This window comes from Dromiciops gliroides, chromosome 3 (assembly GCF_019393635.1).
Source record: "Dromiciops gliroides isolate mDroGli1 chromosome 3, mDroGli1.pri, whole genome shotgun sequence".
Classification (NCBI taxonomy): domain Eukaryota; kingdom Metazoa; phylum Chordata; class Mammalia; order Microbiotheria; family Microbiotheriidae; genus Dromiciops; species Dromiciops gliroides.
Window position 1 is genome coordinate 340261357 of NC_057863.1, and position 25176 is coordinate 340286532.

Consider the following 25176-nt stretch of genomic DNA (forward strand, 5'->3'; position numbering starts at 1 on the left):
AGACCTGCTTTAGCAGCTCTTCATGTGGAAAAGGCTCAAGTGTTTCAGCTTACTACAAGTTCAATTATAAATCAATAGTATGCTTTGGTTTCCATAACACATGTTGTCATTTTAGGCTGTTTTAATAGAAATTTTAATAGAATTTTTTTGTTTTGTTTTTGTTTTTGTTTTTTTTTTTGGTGAGGCAATTGGGGTTAAGTGACTTGCCCAGGGTGACACAGCTAGTAAGTGTTAAGTGTCTGAGGATGGATTTGAACTCAGGTCCTCCTGAGTCCAGGGCCGGTACTCTATCCACTGTGCCACCTAATTGCCCCAATAGAATGTTTTTTGTTTTGCTTTTTTGTTTTTGTTTGTTTCTTTTGGCGGGGCAATGGGGGTTAAGTGACTTGCCCAGGGTCACACAGCTAGTAAGTGTCAAGGGTCTGAGACCAGATTTGAACTCAGGTCCTCCTCAATCCAGGGTTGGTGCTTTATCCACTGTGCCATCTAGCTGCTCCCAATAGAATGTTTTAATAGAAATTGAGAGCAAGAGAGGTTATACATGACTAACATGGAAATGTTTTATACACATGTATAAACTATATAGAATTGCTTATCTTCTCAAAGTGGGAGGGGAGGGAGGAAAAGTAAGAATTTGGAACTCCAAGTTTAAAAAATTTAAAAAATTGAATGTTTAAAATAGTTTTTACATGCAATTGGGAAAAGTAAAATGCTAAATAAATTAAATAGGAGAGAGAGGTTATAGTCTTACTAAATTCTGTGTTTATTAGACCATATCTAGAATATTATATTCAGTTTGAGGTGCTACACTTTGAGAGAATTATCCAACACTCATTGGTAAATGGTTAATAACTGGCTCTACAGAGGGGAAAATGTACCCATAACACATTTTAAATTTAATCCACAATATTAACACTTCCCCATCCCTTTCTTAAGCCTAGGCAATCAATAAAACAGTAAATCAATCCTGTAGCATCTGACAGTTTCTGAGATGGAAATGTTCACACAGTGTTTAACAATCGGCTTTCAAAAGCTAGTTTGGGCTAGTTCCATCCCTGGTTAGGACAAACTGGAGAATCCAAAAGAGGAGGACCAGAAGGTTGGAGGCTCACAAACATCTGTGTGTGATGAAAGAACTGGGGATGTTCAACTTGGAGGTGAAAATACTGAGGGAAACATGACATCGGTTTCCAGATATTAGAAAGACTGTCAACTGGAAGAGGAAATCTGGTTATTGCTCTAGAGGAAGAATCAAGGATAGACGAGTAGAAGTTACAGGTAGAAGATTTCAATTCATCATAAAGAAGAACTTTTAAATAATTAGAGCTATTAAAAAAATCAAGGACATTGCTTTGTGAGGTAGTGACTTAGACACTGAAAGTGTTCCGCTCGAAGTTGGCTGATTATTTCTCAGTCATCAGATTCAAGTGTATTCATTTTCCCCCCTCTTTTCTCTCGCACATTTTTATCCTGCTGTGCACCTTTGCATTGATTGTCTCCCATGCCTAGAATCTACTTCTTCTTCATCTCATCATTCAAGATCGTTGATTTCTTTCAGGGCTCAGTTCAAACAGCAGCTTCTCTATGAGACCTTTCAGCCTTTCCTCCCAAATCACGGGCTACCTATTTTGTATATAATTGTAGAAAACATGTGCCTGTGTGCTGGAATCAGTTCAAAGGCAATTTTTCAATTGAGCATTTACACTTTAGAAATTGAAAAATACTACAAAATCAGAATTTGATCTATTGTTTTGTTGATTGCCTAGGCTTTAAAAAGTGATAGAGAAAATGCTAATAATACAGATTCAGCTTAACTGTGTCGTGCGTAGATTTAAAAAAAAAAATGAGAACTGGTTGTTAAACATTTACTAGCACATTCTTGATATTCTCCCCGCTACTTTAAGCTACTCGAGGACAGGGACTGTTTTCACTTCTTCTCCCCCTGCTCCCCTTCCCCGGCAATGAGGGTTAAGTGACTTGCCCAGGGTCACACAGCTAGTAAGTGTCAAATGTCTGAAGCAGAATTTGAACTCAGGTCCTCCTGAATCCAGGGCCAGTGCCCTATCCACTGCACCACCTAGCTGCTCCTGTTTTCACTTCTGTTAATGTATTCCTGGGGCACCTAGTCCACTGTAGGCAATTAATAAATGTTTGTTGAGTTTTTTATTAATTAACTAGTAGAAGGTCCACATTCTGTAGGCTAGGAGTAAGAGGCTATAATGGGGGTAGTTAGGGGGCTAAGTGGATAGAATGGCAGGCCTGAAGTCAGGAAGACTCATCTTCCTGACTTCAAATCTATTCTCAAACACTTACCAGCTATGTGACCCTGGCCAGGTCACTTAATCCTGTCTGCCTTAGTTTCCTCATTTGTAAAATGAACTGGAGAAGGAAATGGCAAAACACTCTAGTATCATGACCCCCTAAATGGGGTCATGAAGATTCAGACAAAACTGAATAAAAGAGGCTATAAGTCAACTATAGAATAATAATCTATAGTGGTGACTTTAGGGTTGTGAGGCTCAGATGAGATAATTCATGTAAAATGTTTTACAAACTTTAAAGTGCTCTCTATCACTTTACACATAGCTATATATGTATATATATATGACATATATATGGTATGTATATATAGCACTTTAAAGTTTATAAATATGTGTTTATAGATCAATATTTATACATGTTACTAATTATTATCAAATGATGCATGACATGAACAAGTTAGATTAATTATGCAGAGAGAGTGAGGGGTTCCAGAAAGATAGCCTGAACTAATAACTATAAGATATAGAGTGCCCCCCTCAAATCTTGGTGCAGTTATTAAATTATTAAGGTTTATTTTTAAAAGCCTTAGTGTGATTATTAACATTTAATAGCTTTAATTGTTAAGTTTCAGAAGCTTCATAACAGCACTCAGACTTTTGGGGTACCATATATCAGGAAGGACCAGACAAAGGCTTCCAGAATGTTAGATAGATGCTATATGGGAACCTTTATGAGAAGATACGGGTTGCACTTTGGGGATGGGAATGGGAATGGAGATACATTGAAGGTATTGAGTCACACTGAAGAAGTAATTTCTCTGAGAATTTGCTGTCTTGTGCTGTTGCATGATCCACACATATGGTGGTGCCATCCTGGCAGGCGGGAGGCCTACAAGGGGGAAATTCCTAGCCTCCATTAAGTCATTTTTTTTTTAAATTTTTTTTTTTTTTTAGTGAGGCAATTGGGGTTAAGTGACTTGCCCAGGGTCACACAGCTAGTAAGTGTTAAGTGTCTGAGGCCGGATTTGAACTCAGGTACACCAGGGCTGGTGCTCTATCTACTGTGCCACCTAGCTGCCCCTTAAGTCATTTTTGAATGCTGAACTGGCAATACCCTATGTGGTGAGAACAATTTTGGATTGGATGAAAAGTGAAATGACAGTTTGGTTCAGAAGATCAAAGGGCATTAAATAGTTTCACTTAACTTTTCTGTTAGCCCTTTTTCATTTCTGACTACTTAAATCTCTCAGTTGTGTCAACTTCTTTGACATAAGAGAAACAAGAAGGGGTCTAAATAAGCACGCATGTTTCAAGACAAAAGATTTATGTTAGTAACGCCTTGACTTAGTGATGAGATCTAGCTCAGACTCTCCAGTAAACAGAACTCATAAGGGTTACTGGTTTTTCTTAGTTGGCTTTTAGGGAAAAGTTGAGGTTTGTCGAGCGGCCCTGTGCTGGGTAGGGGAGGGAACCTGAGAACACTTATTATATTGTCTCTAAGTTTTTGAAATGTAGATCTGCCCTCAAATACCACACATAAACCGTACTGAATGAATGAACAAAAATAAGTGAATGAAAAGGCATTTATTCAATGGTCCTTATGTACAAAGCACTGTGCTAGGCATTGGGAATACAGAGGAAAAAGCAGTGGGTTCATTTCCTTAAGGAGCTTACATTCCAACAAAATAGTTCTAGCACAGTGCTGCTCACCTCCCCCCCAACAGCTCCAAGCTAATGAATGAATGAAAATTTATTTATTAAGTGTTTATTATGGGTAAAGCATTGTGCCCAACTTGGGAGATACAAATAAGAAAGCAGAAGTCCCTGCTCTTAAGGATCTTACGTTCTAATGGGTGCAACAAAACACGCAGTGGTTTCAGCTACACGCTTGATGGAAAGGTTCCATGTGACTTAGGGTGCAGTGGCAAAAGCAGATGGTAATGCCCCTACTTTAAAGTCATTTATCTTGGTGATCACATCTTTTTTGGGCATCGAACCATTTGATAGTACCAAGGACAGATAGGTGGATAGTGATCAATTGAGAAGCATCTCCATGAAAGGATATTTCACGACTTTTCTTAGTAAGCCTGTTTTAACACCTCAGGAGCCCATAAAACTTTAAAGACAGTGTGATATAGTGGAAGGAATGTTTCTCTGGCAGCTGTAATATCTAGGACTAGTCCTGGCTCTACTATTAACTAGCCATAGAACCTCGGACAAGTCACTTTGCTTTCTGTCAGTCAGTTAACAAGCATTTATTGTCTAATATATTCCAGGCCCTGTGCTAAGTACTGTGGATACAAAGACAGTCCTGTCCTCAAGGAGCTCACAATCTAATAGGGAGACAATGGGCAAACAACTATGTACAAATAAACTATATGCAGGATAAACTGAAAATAATCAATAGTGGGAAGACACTAAAATTAGGGGAAAGGGGAAAGAAATAATAAGCATTTTTTGTGGGGCAATAAGGGTTAAGTGACTTGGCCAGGGTCACACAGCTAGTAAGTGTCAAGTGTCTGAAGCTAGAATTGAACTCAGGTCCTCCTGAATCCAGGGCTGGTACTTTATCCACTATGTCACCTAACTACCCCCAATAATAAGCATTTATATAATGCCTACTATGTACGTGACCGTGTACAAACAAGATATTTACAGGCTATACTGGAAATAATTAATAGAGAGAAAGCACTAGAATTAAGAGGGATTAGGAAAGGCTCATGTTATAGAAACTGGGGTTTGCATCTTTCTGCGATTTGGTTTCTTCACTTATTAAATGAGCGAGTTAGGCTAAGATCTCTTTCAAGACCACTTTTCGGTGTAAAGTCCCTGACTTTACAATTTAATCTCAATAATAAGAAGCTTCCTGATTGCTGTGGTCAAAGATTTCATAACGAAGTGGCCAGAAACTGGTGTTAGGTGTCTCTGTACTTAACTAGGCTGGTCTTTTGAAAATAGACACAGTCTAATCAGTGCAAGCATTTTATTCCCATTATACAGATGAAGAAATTGAGTCTCAGGGATGTTAAGGGACCTGTCCAAAGTTATAGAAACAGTCATTGAGAGTCAGGGCTCCAATCCAGATCTTCTAGACACCAGTGTTCTTTCTACTAAGAAACCCTAACTCTGCCTTCTGGTACGGCAGAAGCTGCCAAAGCTTGAGTCAGTTGTATGATGCAATGGATTTGGAGTCAGAGAAACACAGTTTTGAATCCTGCCTCTGACACTACCTGGGTGACCTTGGGCAGGTCGCTTCATGTCTCTTAGGGGCAAAGTGAGGGGGTTGAACTAAGTGACCTAGAAGGTGCCTCCGAGCTCCAAATCTATTATCCCCATGTTCCCTGTATGCATAGATAGCCTTTGAGGACCTAGGGAACCAAGACTTCGAGAACCCAAGATTCCATTCCATGATGAGGCATCCAAGCAGGCCTTTCTGTGGATCACTTAAAGGTTACAAAGGACTTTTGCATCCAGTACTTTACAATCTTCATAAAAGTCCTGTGAAGAAGATTTTGCAGATGAAAAAGCTGAGGTGAAGGGACTTATCCACTATACCACACTGACTGCCTTTGCTAAACAGGGACAATAACTGATTACTATGTGACATATATACCATACATACTATGTGACTTTTTTTTTGATGGGGGTTAAGTGATTTGCCCAGGGTCACACAGCTAGTAAATGTCAAGTGTCTGAGGTCAGATTTGAACTCAGGTCTTCCTGAATCCAGGGCCGGTGCTTTATGCACTGAGCCACCTATCTGCCCCTGTGACTCTTTACATATATCACTGTGAATAACAATCCTGCCTTCAGTTTCCTCCACTTTAGGCAAAGTAACCCTAATTTACCTAGCTTTTCTTCACAGTCCTTCACCATTCCTTAGGAAGCATCAATATGACTATTTTTTGGAGGCAAACAGGGATAAATGATTTGCCCAGGGTCAACCAGCTAATAAGTGTCTGAGGTCTGATTTGAACTCAGATCCTCCTGACTCCAGGGCTGGAACTCTATCCACTGTGGTACTTAACTGCCCCAATCTGGAAGTATTTGTTTGTTTTTGTTTTTGTGGCAATGAGGTTTAAGTGACTTGCCCAGGGTCACACAGCTAGTTATTGTCAAGTGTCCGAGGCTGGATTTGAACTTAGGTCCTCCTGAATCCAGGGCCAGTGCTTTATCTACTGCGCCACCTAGCTGCCCCTCAATCTGCAAGTATTAATTAAGGGTAAAATAGAGAAAGGGTTAGAGACAGCCTGGCTTAGTGGACAGAGCTGGCCTCTGCCCCAGGAAGACTTGGGTTCAAGTCCTGACTCCTCTGACGTATGTTAATTTTCTGTGTGTCAGTGTGACCTTGGACAACTCATTTAACCCCTTAGTGCCTCAGGAAATGAAGTCTATAAATCAAAGAGCAGGTTCTGATATTTTTTGACAAACAATTTCCTGCAGTGAACCATAAAATCATAGGTTTGGTCAACAAAAAAGATGTAGCAGATGCTCCAGTCCCAGCCTTTCTACTGGTCGATTCATTGCCCATGAAACTATTCTGTCTTGGGAAGAGAGGTGCTGGTCCTGTTGAACTATAAACCACAGAAATCCCTCTCATGGTGGGGGAGTTAATCCAGTGTGAAGGCAAAGAGAGGGACCCCTGTATCTTCCTTCTTTTGATACAGATAACTCTTATCTTGGAAACTCTCCTCTTCCATTTAATCCAAAGAGAAAATTCTTCAATTTTTCTTGTACTTTAAGAACCTTTCCACCCTTTTCTTTGCTACTTGGTGACTAAAACAAAATAGTTCTATTTCTGGAAACATAGATTAATGCACCTGCAAGGCCAATACTAGTCATTGTTCCTTAGGAGTACATAATCCTTTTAGTCTTGAATGGGAAGGCTGCTTTTTTTCTTTTTAAAGGAGCCTCTCTCTGTGCAACTCTCTCTGTTTCTGTCTCTGTCTCTCCCTCTGTTCTGTGTTCATTTAATAAGCTTTTACTTACAGATTATGAGCAAAGAATGGATTTTTTTGTTTTTGTTTTTACCTTGAGACCAGTTTATGAATAAAAGAGTCAATTTCCTTTTTTTCTGAGTTCTCTAACAATTTTTAGTAAAAGGTTGAATAATAGTAGTGAACTCAAAGAATACTATGAATGGTCATCAAAACCATTTAGTGATTGGTTAAAACAAACAAAGAAGCAGAAAAGTTGATTGATATAACAGGTTTGGTATATTAGATACCCAAGTAAAGGAACACACTAGCATAGTGTTCAGTAAATCCAAGAACTTCAACTATTGGGATAAGGATTTCAACAAAAGGAAATACCTAGTGTGAGATTTAAAATTGGATATTAGATCATAAATCTCCCCTACTTAACTTTTCCCTTAATTTATCTCCCAGACTAGTAAATGGAAGAAGCTTCTGGTTTTCTAGATAGAGCCTTTATTGTATATAAGGTGTTGTTGATTAGAAGGATAGGAAAATAGAAATACAGTACAAATCGTCTTAAATCTAGGCTTAGTCTATATTCCTTATAAAAACTCACCAAACCGAAAAGGCCACCTTTGGAGTGAGGGAGACCGTCTGTGCCGCGCCGCCAGGAGTCCCGCCAAGCAGGCAAAAAGGCCTACTCTCATTCTCTCCACCCCGGAAGTCAAAAAACCCGGCAGGCAGTCTGACATGCGCAGCAGGCAGACTGTTCATCTCCTCCCCAAAAGGGTGGTCCTTGAAAAACTGGCGTCTTTCAGTTATCCTAACCGACTGTTAAAAACTTTCATATTTTACCACACTAGGAAAACTGAAAAATGGTCTGGAAAAATTAGGTTTACACCATCATGTCACGCCATATATCACAATAAACTCTCAATGTATATATGACATATAAAAAGTCACATCAACAAACTAGAGGACTAGGAGGGGAGATGCCTTTTAAAACCATGGATAGGGAAAGAGTTATTCACAAGGAATAGAGAGGATTGCAGAGGATAATATAGCCAATTTTTATTGCATAACATTGAAAATCTTTTGCAAAAAAGTCAGCAAATTTAAAATTAGAAGGGGAGAAAACTGAGAAAAAAGTCTTGGTAGCAAGTTGCTCTGTTAAAGATTTGATATACATAATATAAAGGGAACTGATTTAAGTATATAAGAACAAAAGTCATTCCCCAATAAATAAATGTTTATGTGTGTATGTATATATTTGTATGTATATGTATATATTCTCAAGGGAAGAAATCGAATCTATTAACAACCATATAAAAATGCTGCAAATTACTAAAAATAAGAGAAATACAAATTAAAACAATTCTAAGTTTCCAATCTCATACCCACCAGATTGGCAAAGGTGATGAAAAAAGGGACAATTATTGAAAGGACTGAGAAAAGATAGGCACAATAATATACTGTTGGTGGAATTGCGATTTTTCCAGTCATTTTGGAAAACACTTTAGAACTATTCCCTAAATGTCACTAGACTGTAACATTAATCTAGCAATACCACTATTTGACATATATTCTATAGAGATTTTTTAAAAGAGGGGAAAACCCATTTATCCCAAAATATTCATAGCAGCTCTTTTTGTAGTTACTAAAAACCCCTGGAAACTATGGGGATACCCATTAATTGGTGAATGGCTGAACAAATTATGGTAGGTTAATATTGTTGTCTTATAAGAAATAATGAAAGTGATATATTTAGAGGAACTTGGGAAAACTTATATGAAGTAAAGCTGAGTGAAGTAAGCAGAAGCAGGAGACTAAGTTACACAATTTCTATAACATTGTAAAAGAAAAAAAAACTTTGAAAGACTTTAGAACTATTGTCAACACAGTGAGGTGATGGACTAATGGAGCAGAATGAGGCATCCATTTCCAGACATGGTGAATGTGTGGATTTGGGTTGGTTTGGTTTTTGCTTTGGATTTTTGTTTTGTTTTGTTTTTTGTTTTTTACTATATATGTTTCTGTTTGTTAAGTTCAGAATAATAAAATTTAAAAAATAAGTCAAAAGCTTTTCTAACTTAAAAATGCCATTTATATGATCAGTCAACTCCCAAGGCCATGTATCCTTCCAACATAGATAACAAAGAGATATATTTTTTCCTTAACCTTATTTCTCTTTCCTTTCCTTTTACAGTGCTGCTCTTGAGATGGAGTTACTGTTCCTTTGGCTCTCCCTGAGTTTCATTGTGCTAGTTGTAGAGTGGAGGAATGGAACTGGAATGGCAGGAGCAGAATATCAAGGGGTTTGCAAGCTGGTGAGTTTGCTGTGCAGGGCCCTAGATACATAGATATTACTGCCATCATGAGTTAGTGCATTGGGAAGGTTAGCAGATTGTAAACCCTACAGAGAACATAGAGATATAGCTAGACATATATTTAATAATTTCTCCTTTTTCTCCTTTTTCCAGTTCTCCTCTTTCTCTTCATTTTTGTTCTCTTCTTCCTCCCTTCTCCTCCTCCCCTTCCTTCTTCTCCTTCTCTGCCTCCTTCAATTCTCCTCCTCCCCTTCCTTCTCCTACGTTCTACTCCTCCTTTCCCCTAAGAATCAAACTGGAAGCTAGAAGTCCAGGGGCTAATCATAGGTCCAATCTCACTACTGATATGGGGAGGTTTGCTCCTTATTAGGCAGCCTGATGGCCCAACATTTTGTTGCCAGACTTAGTGTAGACACCTGGTCCACTTGACTGACTGAAGCTCAATACTCCCAGGCTCAAGAAGTCCACCAGCCTCAGCTTTTCAGATGTCAGGAATTCGAGTCCTATGTCCCATTTGGAAAATAAGGCCCTAAGAGGCAGAGATGGGACAGAAGGACATTTCAGGGATAGAGGACTTCATGTAAAAATGCATGAGGAAGAAGATGGAATATTGAGATTTAAGAATAGCAAGTAGTCAAATTTGGTGCAGCTCTCTGCCTCAATTCCTATTGATTCAGAGAAGCGCCTAGAATTTGCATAGCCCAGATAAAGAAGTCTTGTGTTACTGGCAAATGAGACCATTTCTTTATACCCCTTCCTGCCCGGGTATAGGACAGTTCCTCAGCCGTCCTTGACAAATAGATATTTGTTTCATTCTCAAAAAGGTCCAGGGAGGTTACTGATCCTAGCCACTCTTATGTAACCTTTAAGATGAAGCAGATGCAGATGACGTAGGTGAAAGGGAATTGCCAGACTTCTAGAAACCTTATCTTTTGGGCTCTATAATTTGTAGATTCTATGATTCTGGTGAAATGTTCTTAAGGAGAGGATTTTCTCTGGGGCTCTTGGGCAAGTTACTGGAAGAGGACCTCTTCACCCTATTTTTGGGACTTAAGGCTGATGTTAATTTTGTCTCATCATTTTCATCACACTTAGAAAACAGTGGGTGGCATTAAAGGCTTCTAAAAAACTGTGTGATTGCTCCTTTGGGAGGTGAAGCCAGAACTCATTTTACCCAATTTGCCATCTCATATCACAATGCCCTTAGAAGAACTATAGTATGGTACACATTGGGAAGAATACTGGCCTGGAAGTCAAAAGACCTAGATGTAGTTCTGTTACTTCTTTAGGCCTTAGTCACTTTATTTGTAAGATGAACGTTTTGAACAAGATGACCTCTGAGGTCCCCTTGGGCTCTAACATTCAGTACTGCAGAATCTCAATGATTGAGTAAATTGAGTAAATGATTGAGTATTGAGTAAAATTGTTTGTTTGACCTGTGCAGAAGGAATGACAGTCTCACAGGATTGGTAGCCCACCCACAGAGCAACTGTCAGTTGTGTGGGGCACTGATCTTCCTAGAGCACAAGCCTGATTACGTCACTCTCCTGCTCCAAAGGCTGTTGCCCAGGGGATAAAAGACACATACCTCTGTTTGATATTATAAGCCTTTCCCAATCAGGCTTCAGCTCAGCTTTGGGACTTATTCCACATCCCTGTGCTTACTCTTACATTGTTTTGTTTTGTTTTTTAGGAAGGGCAATGAGGGTTAAGTGACTTGCCCAGGGTCACACAGCTAGTAACTGTCAAGTGTCTGAGGCTGAATTTGAACTCATGTCCTGCTGAATCCAGGGCTAGTGATTTATCCACTGTGCCACCTAGCTGCCCCTATCCAGAATATTTTCTCCCTTCCTCTTACACAACATTCCATATCCCATGTTTGCACCTTTGCACAGGCTATCTTTCATGCCTGGGAATTAAATCTCTCCTCACATTCATCTTTACAATCCCTCGCTCCCTTCAAAGTTCTCCTTCAGTGTCACTTCCTATAGGAAATGATTCTTCCAGGCTAGTGGTGTTTCTTCTGATTGCTTTTTATTTATCTTATTTATACTTTCTATTAACTTGTACATGTACTATGTTATTTCACCTGCTAAATGTAGCTCCTCTTTGTATCTCCAGGCCCTTAAAAAGGTATTGACTAATTGTTGAGCGAGACCCATTTGTTAGGGAAACTCATCATTCTAAACAAATAGTAGTGCTTTGTCTGAATAAGTGTCCAGACTTCATTTGTTTCAAATGTGAGCTGAGACATTCAGGCGATTTAAGTAATTGCAACTGTGCGCCTCCAGTTTCATGTATTAATTCCTTGAGCATTGTGGTCTTTAGAGGCCCTGAGTGAATAAATGATGGGAAAAATCATATATTTATTGAGTGCTATGTGCAAAGTACATATATGCCAAGCATTGAGGTCACAAATAGAAAAAATTAAGACAGCTCCTCTTCTCAAGGACCTCACATTCTAACAGGAGAAAACACATTTAGGAAATTTCAGCTACAAGTTAGCTGTAAATTGGGGCAGCTGGGTGGCACAGCGGATAAAGCACCAGCCCTGGATTCAGGAGGATCTGAGTTCAAATCTGACCTCAGACACTTGACATATACTAGCTGTGTGACCCTGGCCTAGTCACTTAACCCTCATTGCCCTGCCCCCCTCCCAAAGAAGTTAGCTATAAAGCAGCAAGGCAGATGGTAATGCATCTCCTTTAGTCAGTGTTATTTCCATTGATAGAATCACATCTGTTGAACTATTTGACATTTCCAAGATCTTTAACGCTGAACCCCCTTTTTTTCTGGTTATTCAGTAGCCATGAAGAGGAAGTGGGGCTGTAGCAATTGCCATGTCCACAAGGGTTGCTTCCTTAGACAATGGCTGTGGGGAGTGGGATGGAAGCCATCAGGAGAAAGGGGTGTGCTGTCCTTCTTAATCTCTTGGGCTCACCTGCCACTTGGTAGTAACTGGTCAGTGGTTGGTGTTGGTAGGGATGGCTATGACTAGTTGTAGGTGCCAAAGACAGTCCTAAAAGTGAATTTTTTATATATACATATATTATATATCAAATATGTATATATAAACACCTGTGTGTATATGTGTACATGTATACACATACACATAGATGTATATCCTATATCACATGTATGTATATAGCATATGTGTGTATGTGTGTGGGTATATATGTATATGTGTGTATGTTTATGACATTACAGTTATTTTATTTTATTTTTTTTAGTGAGGCAATTGGGGTTAAGTGACTTGCCCAGGGTCACACAGCTAGTAAGTGTCAAGTGTCTGAGGCCGGATTTGAACTCAGGTACTCCTGAATCCAGGGCAGGTGCCTTATCAGCTGCGCCACTTAGCTGCCCCTGACATTACAGTTATGACTATTTTTAAAAGGCTAGAGGAAGAGGTTTTTGGCTCCTTGGCATTGCTGATTAGTATGTTTTCAAACCTAGGTGGGCCCAGTTGCTGATTGCCAAAGAAGACAGCTGGTTTCAGTACCCAGTGGCCTCCCACCCTCTTCGGTGGAGCTTCTTCTAGATTCCAACCCCATCAAGACCTTGGAGTATCCTTCCCTCCTGCACTATTCCAATTTGGGGAGGCTAAGCTTAGATAATTGTCAACTGGAGTGTATCGGCCGAAATACGTTTCAGGGGAGCAGCTCCCTCCACACTTTGGCCCTGAGCAACAACTTCCTCTCAGTGAACTATACGGAGTCAGGAGCTGCTCTCCGATCCCTCCTGGGCCTGAGGAAGCTGGACCTGTCAGGAAACTCCCTGACTGAGGATATGGTGGCCGAGATGCTCCTTAACCTCTCTTCCTTGGAGTCCCTGTCTCTGGCAAGGAATTTCATCATGAGGCTTGATGACACTGTCTTTCAGAGCCTGGGGAGACTGCAGGAGCTGGATTTGCAAAAGAACTACATCTTTGAGATTGAAAGTGGTGCCTTTGACCACCTGAAGTGGCTGAGGAGGCTCAATCTGGCCTTTAACCACCTCCCCTGCATCGTGAACTTTGGCCTTACCAAACTTCAGGTGCTGAATATCAGCTATAATATACTTGAATGGTTCATAGCAGACAGTGGAGATGCTGCCTTTGAGCTGGAGACACTGGACCTCTCCCACAATCAACTGCTCTTTTTTCCCTTTCTCCCTCAACAGAACAGGCTTCACACCCTGTTGTTAATGGACAATGAGATGGGCTTTTACAGAAACCTCTACAATGCCTCATCCCCAAAGGAGATGGAGGTCCAGTTCCTCCTCATCAGTGGCAATGTGACCAATGTCACTACTGTCAATCTCTGGGAGGAGTTTGCCCTGAGCAACCTCTCTGCCCTTCATTTCCTGGACCTTAGTCAGAACCAGCTCAGGTACCTACCGGATGGATTCCTAAGAAACATGACTTCCCTTTCCCACCTGAACCTTAATCAGAACTGCCTACAAACACTTCACATCCAAGAGAATGATCCCCCACAATCCCTTTCTGACCTTAACCTCAGCCAAAACCAGCTCTCAGAACTTCGAGTGGCCCCTCGGCTGACTAGCTTCCTAAGGAACCTCAGGTACTTTAACCTTAGCTCCAACCAGCTTCAGGGGGTCCCCCCTGGCCTCTTCACCAATACCAGTAACATCACTACAATTGATTTGAGTCACAATCAAATCACTCTTTGCCCCCATTCAGAAAAGGTTAGCCAAGCAGCCTGTGTTGATTTCCAAAATATTACATCTTTGAGGAGCCTCTCCCTTGAAAACTGTGGACTGGCAACCTTGGAAGAACGCACTTTCAGAGGGACATACCTCACTCATTTAGACCTGTCCAGTAATCATGGTGTTCTGTTGCGGGGAATCACTCCTCTCCAGGACATTGCCCCCACATTACAGGTCTTGTCCCTCAGGGACACTGGCCTTCATTCCAATGGCACAGGGTTGGATTTCTTTGGGTTTGGGAATTTGAGATACTTAGATGTGTCAACAAATTCCTTGACCAGCTTTCCACGGTTCAGGGGCAGCCTAGAGCTACGTACCCTGGATGTTCGGAGAAACCTACTTACAGCCCTTCCTCAGTGGGCTGACTCTGAGCAACTCAAAAAGAGCCTCCGTTTTCTCTACCTCAGCCAGAATCCATATGATTGCTGCTGGCTGGAGGGCTGGGGTCCCCTCCACAGCTTGAAGACCTTGCATGTTGTAGACTGGGGAGCTGTCACCTGTAATTTCTCCTCCAAGATATTTCGTGTGGTAGAACTGTCTGAGGATATATCTCGGGATTGCAAGTGGGGAAGAGTGGACCTTGGTCTGCTCTACTTGGTACTCATCCTCCCTACCTGCCTTACCTTACTTGTAGCCTGTGTTGTGATCTTCCTGACCTTTAAGAAGCCCCTGCTACAAGTTGTAAAGAGCCGTTGCCACTGGTCCTCTATTTACTGACCCTGAGGAGAATGTAATCTATACATATGAAAACCCTTTCTAAGCTTAAAAAAAAAAAAAGCGAGTCAGATAAGTGGGTTGGATTAGATAACCTCCTATGTCTATTCCAGCCCCAAATCTATTATCAATGTGACCCTAGGCAAGTCATGGAATCCTGCTTGCCTCAGTTTCCTCATCTGTAAAATGAGCTGAAGAAGGAAATGGCAAACCAGTCCAGTATCTTTGCCAAGAAAACCCCAAATGGGGTCATGAAGAATCAGAAAAAACTGAAAAATGACTGAACAATAAGAACAAGAACAAACAACAAATGATGAGCCAGATAACATCTGGTGAGTTAGGGACTGGATTAAGATGAAAATGGTTTCCATTCCTTTATCCCTCCAAGCAGCATGGTGCAGTGGACAGGGCAGTGGACTCAGAGTAAGGAATATCCAGCTTGACTTTAGCACTTACTAGCTCTGTGACCATGAACTGAGCCGCAGTTTCCTTTTCGGAAAAAATGGGGATAATCATGCCAACTATACCTACCTCACAGGGTTTTTGTGGGGATGAAAGAAAATACTGTTTGTGAAATGCTTTGTAGAGCCCTATATAAATTCCAGATACTATCATTATTATTTTTATTATTATGGATATAGAGCCACATAAAGAATTTTTATAAAATATAATGGAAAGAAATGGTCCTCTCTTACTGTGTGGTTGTTATTTGATTCATGTTTTATATCATTTCCTTGGTAATGTTCATGGAGCTGGGCAACAGAAGAGGGATGGCTGAACACAAACCTTATCACTACAACAGGAAAAGAAAACCTCCGAGTGCCCATCCTCCTACTATCAAGTTAGGAATAAATTCTTTCATTAAGAAGGATGGCACTCATATTATTGTCGTTTATGCTGTTTGCTGTTGGAATAGATCTAAGTGGCCACTTCAAAGGCAAGCTAAGAGAAGTTCAAATGGGAATGAAAGCTTTTAGTAAGTGCTTACTTTGTGCCAAGGATAGTGCTATGCAGTGGAGATACAATTAGAAAAAGGAAGACAGTTCGCTCTCAAGGAACTCAAATCTAACTAAAGGAGACAACACATATATGAGAGCTCAGCTGCAGAGAGGAAGGGAATGTCCTACAGTCTTCTTTTTTTTTTTTTTTTTAAGTGAGGCAATTGGGGTTAAGTGACTTGCCCAGGGTCACATAGCTAGTAAGTGTTAAGTGTCTGAGGCTGCATTTGAACTCAGGTCCTCCTGACTCCAGGGCTAGTGCTCTATCCACTGAGCCACCTAGCTGCCCCTAATGACCTACCATCTTAAAAGTGCTTTGGTGTGGCTGATGGTAAGGCTATGATAGTAAGTGGGGAAGGGGCTTAGGTTAAGAGTGGACTACTAGTCATGAACAGACTATGAATAGCAGGAGTAAAACAAAGTAATTTCATATCTAGTGAGTGAGTTAATTGCTGTTATTGGGGTAAACAAAAACTTATTAGCAACTTTTAAAATTCATCACTATCTGTTAGCCAAATTAAAGAGATCAAACACATGACATCATTTTGGCAATGCCAAAAGATGCTGACAATGCGTCCTGCAAGAGCTAGAAACTTCCCTCTGTAGGCTCTGTTCTATGAAGGTTTCTATCTAGTTAAATTCAGCTCAATTCAACAAGCATTCATTAAGAGATTACTACAGGGGCAGCTAGGTGGCGCAGTGGATAAAGCACCAGTCCTGGATTCAGGAGTACCTGAGTTTAAATCCGGCCTCAGACACTTGACACTTACTAGCTGTGTGACCCTGGGCAAGTCACTTAACCCCCATTGCCCTGCAAAAAACCAAACCAAAACAAACCAAAACAAAAAAAGAGTACATCTCCCCTTTTATAGGTTTTTGGGGAGTGCAGAACAAAGAACAGAATAGGGTAGGTGATATAATGGGGTTGAGGGTGATATGATTGGCTACAGAGCTGAGGCACAGGGAACAATATTATTGGTTAGAAGTCTGGTCATGAGGGGCTAGCAATGACCCCCTCCTTCCCTCCTGAGACATTGTTTGAGTACAGGTACAAGATAATAGGCCAGACTTGTGGACAGCAAACCAGACATCTTTGAAGGATAGCTTGGTGGTATAAAGATATTAAACCGGGGACAGCTAGATGGCCCAGGGGATAGAGCACTGACCCTGGAGTCAGGAGGACCTGAGTTCAAATCCAGCCTCAGACACTTAACACTTACTAGCTGTCTGTGACCCCGGGCAAGTCACTTAACCCCAATTGCCTCACCAAAAAACCAAAACAAAAACAAAAAAATAAAGATATTTAACCCTTCTCCCTTGTGTTCACGTGCATCTTCCAAGGTCAGCTAAAGTCCTGGAGCCAAGAATAGATCAGTCTTTAGCAGGAGAGCTGGATTTTTCAACTTAACCCATTATAGACCAGCTGAATTCTGAACTGAGTTCAGAGACAAAGAACCACACATGACTTAAGCAGTTATAGGATAAAATCAATTAATTGTAAATAGAATCAATCAATAAATGATAAAGGATCAACCTTAATCTTCTCAATAATAAACTACTGTTTATTCAGAAATGTTCAGGTTTCAGGTGTCATGAAATGGATGCTGGATTTAGAGTCAGAGTATCTGCTTCTAAATCCCAGCTCTCATACATGTAACCTATGGGACCCTGGGCAAGTCATTTGACCTCAGTTTCTTCAACTGTAAAATGGGGATAATAATAGCATGAACTTCCCAGGATTGTAGTGAGGATCTGATGAAATAATATTTGTAAGGTGCTTAACACAGAGTCTGGCACATAGTAGGCACTCTATAAATGTAACAACAGTTGAATTTATAGAGTGATTACTATTCTCATAACCAGGTATTGCTCAATCTCTCCATATTTTGTCAGGCTATTCTTTTTTTTTTCTTTTTTCACAGCAATGAGGGTTAAGTGACTTGCCCAGGGTCACACAGCTAGTATGTGTCAAGTGTCTGAGGCCAGACCTGAACTCAGGTCCTCCTGAATCTAGGGCCGGTGCTCTATCCACTGCACCACCTAGCTGCCCTTTACCTAACCTTTAATCACTGAATGGGTGTTGCCTCAGAAAAACTGAGACTTGGGAAAAGACCTTAGTTTAAAATGGCCAAAGTCCCCCACTACATTCAGGGATATCATCAGTCAACACCAGTCTTGAACTATGTCTTGCCACTGGACTCTGATGACTACAGAGGAGAAAGTGAGGCTGATGACTGCCCAGCTCTGCCTCACTTAAATACAAGTCACTTGCAAGTCAAGATATCACCTTTTTCTTTTTTTTTAGTTAGAATAAGGTGGTAGTTTATTTAGGAGCAAGGGAAGGGAAGGAGGGAGGGAAGGGAAACCATGAAATAAATCCTTGGACTTCTCATGGGGAGATAGGCACAAAGGCTCAGAGGTACCAATCTCTGACATCACCTTTTTCTGATATCATTGGTCCTCTTCAAGAGAGGACAAACAACAACAGATGAGAAAACCAAAGACTGTAAGGGGTTCAGTGACTTGCTCAGGGACACACAGGTAGTAAATAGCAGGTTATAAATGACATCATTTGATTCTAAATCCAGTCTTCTTTCCGGTATACCACATTGCTGCTTCTTCCTTTTCAGGAAGTGTCAGCTAGTAAGTGTCAAGTGTCTGAGGCCAGATTTGAACTCAGGTCCTCCTGAATCCAGGGCTGGTGCTTTATCCACTGTGCCACCTAGCTGCCCCCATCACCCTTCCTTCCTTATCCTCTTCCCCTCCTATTTTCCTGCAGGGTTAAATAGATTGCTCCTCCCAATTGGGTATGAAAGCTATCCCCTCCATGAGCCCACTCCAATGAGATCAGGGTCCCTGAGCTAATTCTGTGTTCTAAATTTTTCTTCCTCCCTCTCTCCTCAACCCTCCCTATGAGATCAAGCAATTCAATATGTCATACTGGTGCAGTAATGCAGAACATCTTCATCTTCCTTGAAAGTGTTTTGCTTTTTACTGCTCTCTCCCCCAATCTACCCTTTCTTCCTTCCCTTCTTCCCCCTTCCCCTTTTACCCCTCCCCCCTCAGGGCAAAAATATATTACTATACCTACTTGAGTATGTATGTTAGTCCTTCTTTGAGCCAATTCTGATGATATTAAGGTTCACTCACTCCCCGACTCCTTTCCCCTCTTCTACTCTCCTCCATAAGCTTTTTTCTTGTTTCCTTCATGTGAACTACCTCTCCCCAGACCATCTCTCCCCTTCTCCTTCCCCCAGTTTATTCCTCCTACACCTCAACCCTATTTTAATGATGTCATCATGGATTAGTTAGGTGGCACAGTGAACAAAGCACCAGCCCTCGACCCAGGAGGCCCCAAGCCCAAATGCAGCCCCAGACATAAGACATCCCACACTGTCTGCCCTACAAAGAACAAAACATAACTGCTTGACAGATATCATCCCTTCTTATTCAGTTCAGCCCTGTCTTCTGTGAATTTCTTACTGAGATAGTTCTTATGATTTCAAAGTATTATCTTCCCATGTTGTGATAAAATAATGTGATTTAGCAGATACTCAAACACCCACCTGGAGATTAATCTAGACTGATTGAATCAAGTGAGAGTGATTAACTGCTGATTATCCTACTTCAAGTTAACTGGATTGTAATCACACCTTGAGAACACCTTCAGAACCAAGGGATTTGGATGACGCCAACCAATCAGCTTGAAGCAGTGTATAAGGACCGCCTCTGTTCCAGGCCTATAAAAGGCTTCCACAATGAGCTTGCTGGAGAGAGTTCGTGATTGAAGCAGGCTAGTGGCAGAGGACTTAAGGAAGAACCAGACCAGGCTGAAACTCTGGGCTAAATAGGTTTTTTTCTTAACTTTCTGAACTCCGTGGGAATATCTGTATGCTTTAATAAATGTTTAATGCCCAAAGACTGGTGCTAAAGCTTCTAATTTAAGGTGAACACAATTTAGATTTTAAACATCACAATGTAGAAATGTAAACGGTTTGATCTTTTAATATCCCTCATGAAGTCTTTTTCCTGTTTACCTTTTTATGCTTCTCCAGAGTCTTGTAATTGAAAGTCAAAATTTCTATTCTATTCAGGTCTTTTCATCACAAATGCTTGAAAGACCTCTTTCTCATTGAAATCCCATTTTTGCCTCTGAAAAATTATACTCAGTTTTGCTGGGTACGTGATTTTTGGCTTAAGTTCCAGTTCCTTTGCCCTCTGGAATATCATATTCCATGCCCTTTAGTCCTTTGATGTAGAAGCTGCTAGATCTTGCTTTATCCTTATTGGAGCTCCACAGTATTTGAATTCCTTTTTTCTAGCTGCTTGCAATATTTTCTCCTTGACTTGGGAGTTCTGGAATTTGGCTATAATATTCCTGGAGGTTTTCCTTTTGTGATCTCTTTCAGGAGGCAATCGGTGGATTCTTTCAATTTCTATTTTAGCTTCTGCTTCTGGAATATCAGGGCAATTTTCCCTCACAATCTCTTGGAGGATGGTGTCTAAGCTTTTGTTTTGGTCATGGTTTTCAGGTAGTCCAATGATTTTCAAATGATCTCTCCTAGATTTATTTTCTAGGTCAGCTGTTTTTCCAAGGAGATATTTCACATTGCCCTCTATTTTTTCATTCAGTTGGATTTGCTTTACTGTGTCTTGGTTTTTCATAAGGTCACTAGCTTCCATTAGTTCAATCCTAATTATTAGGCAGTTATTTTCATCAGACAGGTTTTTAATCTCCTTTTCCATTTGGCTTTTCAAACTGTTGACTTTTTTCCATGACTCTCCTGCATCACTCTCATTTCCCTTTCCATTCTTTCCTCCTTTTCTCTACATCTTCTTTCTATTTCTCCTACTTTCTCTTCAAAGTCCCTTTTGAGAGCTTCCATGGCCTGAAACCAGTTCATAGTTCTCTTGGAAGTTTAGGATGTTGGAGCTTTGACCCTGTTGTTATCTTCTTCTTCTGAGGTTCTATTGTGGTTTACCTTACCCCCAAAGAAGTTTTTGATGGTCTTCTGCTTTCTCTGCCTACTCATCCTGGCTTACTATTTCTTGGCTTTTAACTCCTTAAAGTGTGGCACTGCTTCCAAGACACACTGTTCAAGCTACAATGTGGCCCAAGGGATGGTTGGGCTTTTTCTCAGCCTGCCTAGCCTCGCTTTCATTTGATTTTAAACTCTCCACTGGGGGCGGGGCTGCATCTTGGCTCCACTCCTGTTCTCAGCTTCAGAGGGTCCCAGGTATTTTGGGTTGAAGGGGGGCAGGTTTTAATCTTACCTGGCCTGTTCTCAGGTCTGGAGATAACCTCAAGCCTACTTACTAAGGAACCAACCAGCAAAGCTTTCTGTGGTGTGGTTCTCAGCTTCTGACGCTGGGGTGGGACAGTCAAATCAGCTGGTGCTGCAGCTGATTCAGAAGCACTGGGGCAAATTCCTCTGGTGGGTGTCTGGTGTTTCGGCCCGATTGTGGGATTAGGCTTTATTCATGGCCCAGCACAGCCCCCGAAATCTATCTATAGCTGGAGAAAACTCTCAGCCCGTATTTTTGTGTATTTTTCTGCCCCAAGGGTTCTTATATTGCTATTTTTGGGGGTGATTGTATCAGGAGCCCTGTGGGTTTAATGTATTTCCTCCACCACCTTGGCTCTGCCCCCCACCATTTTAAAAAATAAAAGTATTTTATTATTTTCCAGGTACATATAATGATAGTTTTCAACATTTGTTTATATAAGATTTCCAATTTCAAGTTTTTCTCCCTCCCTCCCCTCCCACCCTTCCCCTGGACAGCAGGTAATCTGATATGTTATATATATACAATAACATCAAACATATTTCTGCATTAGTCATGTTATATGAGAAGAATCAGAGCAAAAAGGAAAAACCTCAAAAAAGAAAAACAGCACCAAAACCAAAAGAAATAGTATGATCCAATCAACATTGATATTCCACAGTTCCTTTTTTTTCTGGATTTGGAGAGCCTTTTCCATCATGAGTCCTTTGGAACTTTCTTGTACGGTTGTATTGGTGAGAAGAATCTAGTCTATCACAGTTGATCAACACATAATGTTGATGATACTGTGTACAATGTTCTTCTGGTTCTGCTCATCTTACTCAGCATCAGTTCATGCAAGTCATTCCAGGTTTCTCTGAACTCCTCCTGCTCATTGTTTTTTACAGCACAAATAGAATTCCATCACATTCATATAACACAATTTGTTCATCCATTTCCCTATTGATGGGCATCCCCTCAATTTCCAATTCTTTGCCACCACAAAAAGAGCAGTTATAAATATTTTTGTACGTGTGGGTCCTTTTCCCTTTTCCATGATCTCTTTGGGAAAAAGTCCCAAAAGTGGTATTGCTAGGTCAAAGGGTATGCACAGCTTTATAGCCCTTTGGGCATAATTCCAAATTGCTCTCCAGAATGATTGGATCCACCAACAATGCATTAGCGTTCCTATTTTTTCACAGCTTCTCCAACATTTATTATTTTCCTTTTTTGTCATATTAGCCAATCTGATAGGTGTCAGGTGGTACCTCAAAGTTGTTTTAATTTGCATCTCTCTAATCAATAGTGATTTAGAGCATTTTTTCATATGGGAATATATAGCTTTGATTTCTTCATCAGAAAACTGCCTGTTCATATCCTTTGACCATTTCTCAATTGGGGAATGCCTTGGATTCTCATAAATTTGATTTAGTTCCCTATATATTTTAGAGATGAGGCCTTTATCAGAAGTACTGGCCATAAAAATTGTTTCCCAGCTTTCTGCATCCCTTCTAATTTTGGATGCATTGCTTCTGTTTGTACAAACCCTTTTTAATTTAATGTAATCAAAATCATCCATTTGCATTTCATACTATTCTCTATTTCTTGTTTGTTCATAAACTGTTCTCCTTTCCAAATATCTGAAAAGTAGACTATTCCTTCTTCTCCTAATTTACCTATGGTATCACCTCTTATGTCTAAATCATGTACCCATTTTGACTTTATTTTGGTATAAGGTAGGTGTAAGATGTTGGTCTATGCCTAATTTCTGCCATACTATCTTCCAGTTTTCCCAGCAATTTTTGTCAAATACTGAATTCCTATCCCAGAAGCTGGAGTCTTTGGGTTTATCAAACAGTACATTACTAATGTCATTTACTACTGTGTCTCCTGTGCCCAGCCTATTCCATTGGTCCTCCACTCTATTTCTTAGCCAGTACCAGATAGTTTTAATGACTGCCGCTTTGTAGTAGAGCTTCAGATTTGGTACAACTAACCCACCTTCCTGTGCATTTTTTTTCCATTATTTCCCTTGATATTTTTGCCTTTTTGTTTTTCCAGATGAATTTTGTTATTATTTTTTCTAGCTCTATAAAATAATTTTTAGGTAGTCTGATTATTATGGCACTGAATCAGTAAATCAATTTAGGTAGAATTATCATTTTTATTATATTAGCTTGGCCTGTCCATGAACAATTGATATCTTTCCAATTATTTAGATCTGATTTGATTTGTATGAAAAGTGTTTTGTAATTGTGTTCATAGAGTTCCTGGGTTTGTCTTGGCAAGTAGACTCCCAAGTATTTTATATTATATACCATTACTTTAAATGGAATTTCTCTTTCTATCTCTTGCTGCTGGACTTTGTTGGTCATGTATAGAAATGCTGATGATTTATGTGGATTTATTTTATATCCTGCTACTTTGCTAAAGTTGTTAATTGTTTCAAGCACTTTTTGAGTTGATTCTCTAGGATTCTCTAAGTATACCATCATATCATCTGCAAAGAGTGATAGTTTTGTTTCCTCCTTGACTATTCTAATTCCTTTAATTCCTTTTTCTTCTCTGATTGCTAAAGCTAACATTTATAGTACAATATTAAATAATAGAGGTGATAATGGACATCCCTGTTTCTCCCCTGATCTTATTGGGAAGGCCTCTAACTTATCTCCATTACATATAATGTTTGCTGATGGTTTTAGGTAGATACTACTTATTATTTTAAGGAAAGCTCCACATATTACTAAGTTCTCTAGTGTTTTTATTAGGAATGGGTGCTATATTTTGTCAAAAGCTTTCTCTGCATCTATTGAAATAATCATATGATTTTGGTTAGTTTTCTTATTGATATGGTTGATTATGTTAATAGTTTTCCTAATGTTGAACCAGCCCTGCATTCCTGGTATAAATCCCACCTGGTCATAGTGTATTATCCTGGTGATCACTTGTTGTAATCTCCTTGCTAATATCTTATTTAAGATTTTAGCATCAATATTCATTAGGGAAATTGGTCTATAATTTTCTTTCTCTGTTTTTGCTCTGCCTGGTTTTGGTATCACCACCATATTTGTGTCATAAAACAAATTTGGTAGAACTCCTTCACCTATTTTTCCAAACAATTTGTATAATATTGGAATTAATTATTCTTTAAATGTTTGGTAGAATTCTCCTGTAAACCCATCAGGCCCTGGGGATTTTTTCTTAGGGAGTTCATTAATGGCTTATTCAATTTCTTTTTCTAATATGGGTTTATTTAAGGATTTTATTTCCTCTTCAGTTAATCTGGGCAGTTTGTATTTTTGTAAATATTCATCCATTTCATTTAGATTGTCAAATTTATTGGCATACAGTTGGGCAAAACAGTTCCTAATTATTGCTTTAATTTCTACTTCATTGGTGGTAAGATCACCCCTTTCATTTTTGATACTGGTAATTTGGCTTTCTTCTTTCTTTTTTTTTAATCAAATTAACCAATGGTTTATCTATGTTATTGGTTTTCTCATAAAACCAGCTCTTAGTTTTATTGATTAATTCTATGGTTTTCTTGCTTTCAATTTTATTAATTTCTCCTTTAATTTTCAGGATTTCTAATTTAGTATTTAATTGGGGATTTCTAATTTGTTCTTTTTCTAGCTTTTTAAGTTGCATGCCCAATTCATTGGTCTCTTCTTTTTCTTTTTTAATTCATGTAAGCAGTTAGAGCTATAAAATTTCCCCTAAGTACTGCTTTGGCTGTATCCCATAGATTTTGGTATATTGTCTCATTATTGTCATTCTCTTGGATAAAGTTATTGATTGTTTCTATGATTTGTTGTTTGACCCACTCATTCTTTTTTTTGGGGGGGGGTGGTTTCCACTCATTCTTTAGAATGAAATTATTTAGTTTCCAATTAATTTTCAGTCTACCTTTCCATGGCTCTTTATTACATGTAATTTTTATTGCATCATGATCTGAGAAGGATGCATTTACTATTTCTGCCTTTCTACATTT

At 39.8% G+C, this 25176-nt stretch overlaps 1 protein-coding gene across 1 annotated transcript in view; it reads left to right on the forward strand.

Moving 5' to 3' along the window:
* The window catches only part of NRROS (negative regulator of reactive oxygen species), a 32821-nt gene extending 17108 nt beyond the window's left edge, over positions 1-15713 (forward strand). The window contains exons 2-3 of the mRNA XM_043996058.1: positions 9384-9504; positions 12958-15713. Of these exons, the coding sequence (XP_043851993.1) occupies positions 9397-9504; positions 12958-14925 (2076 nt within the window). The 5' untranslated portion in view covers positions 9384-9396 and the 3' untranslated portion in view covers positions 14926-15713. The remainder of the gene's footprint in view (positions 1-9383; positions 9505-12957) is intronic.
* The last annotated feature ends 9463 nt before the right edge of the window (positions 15714-25176 follow it).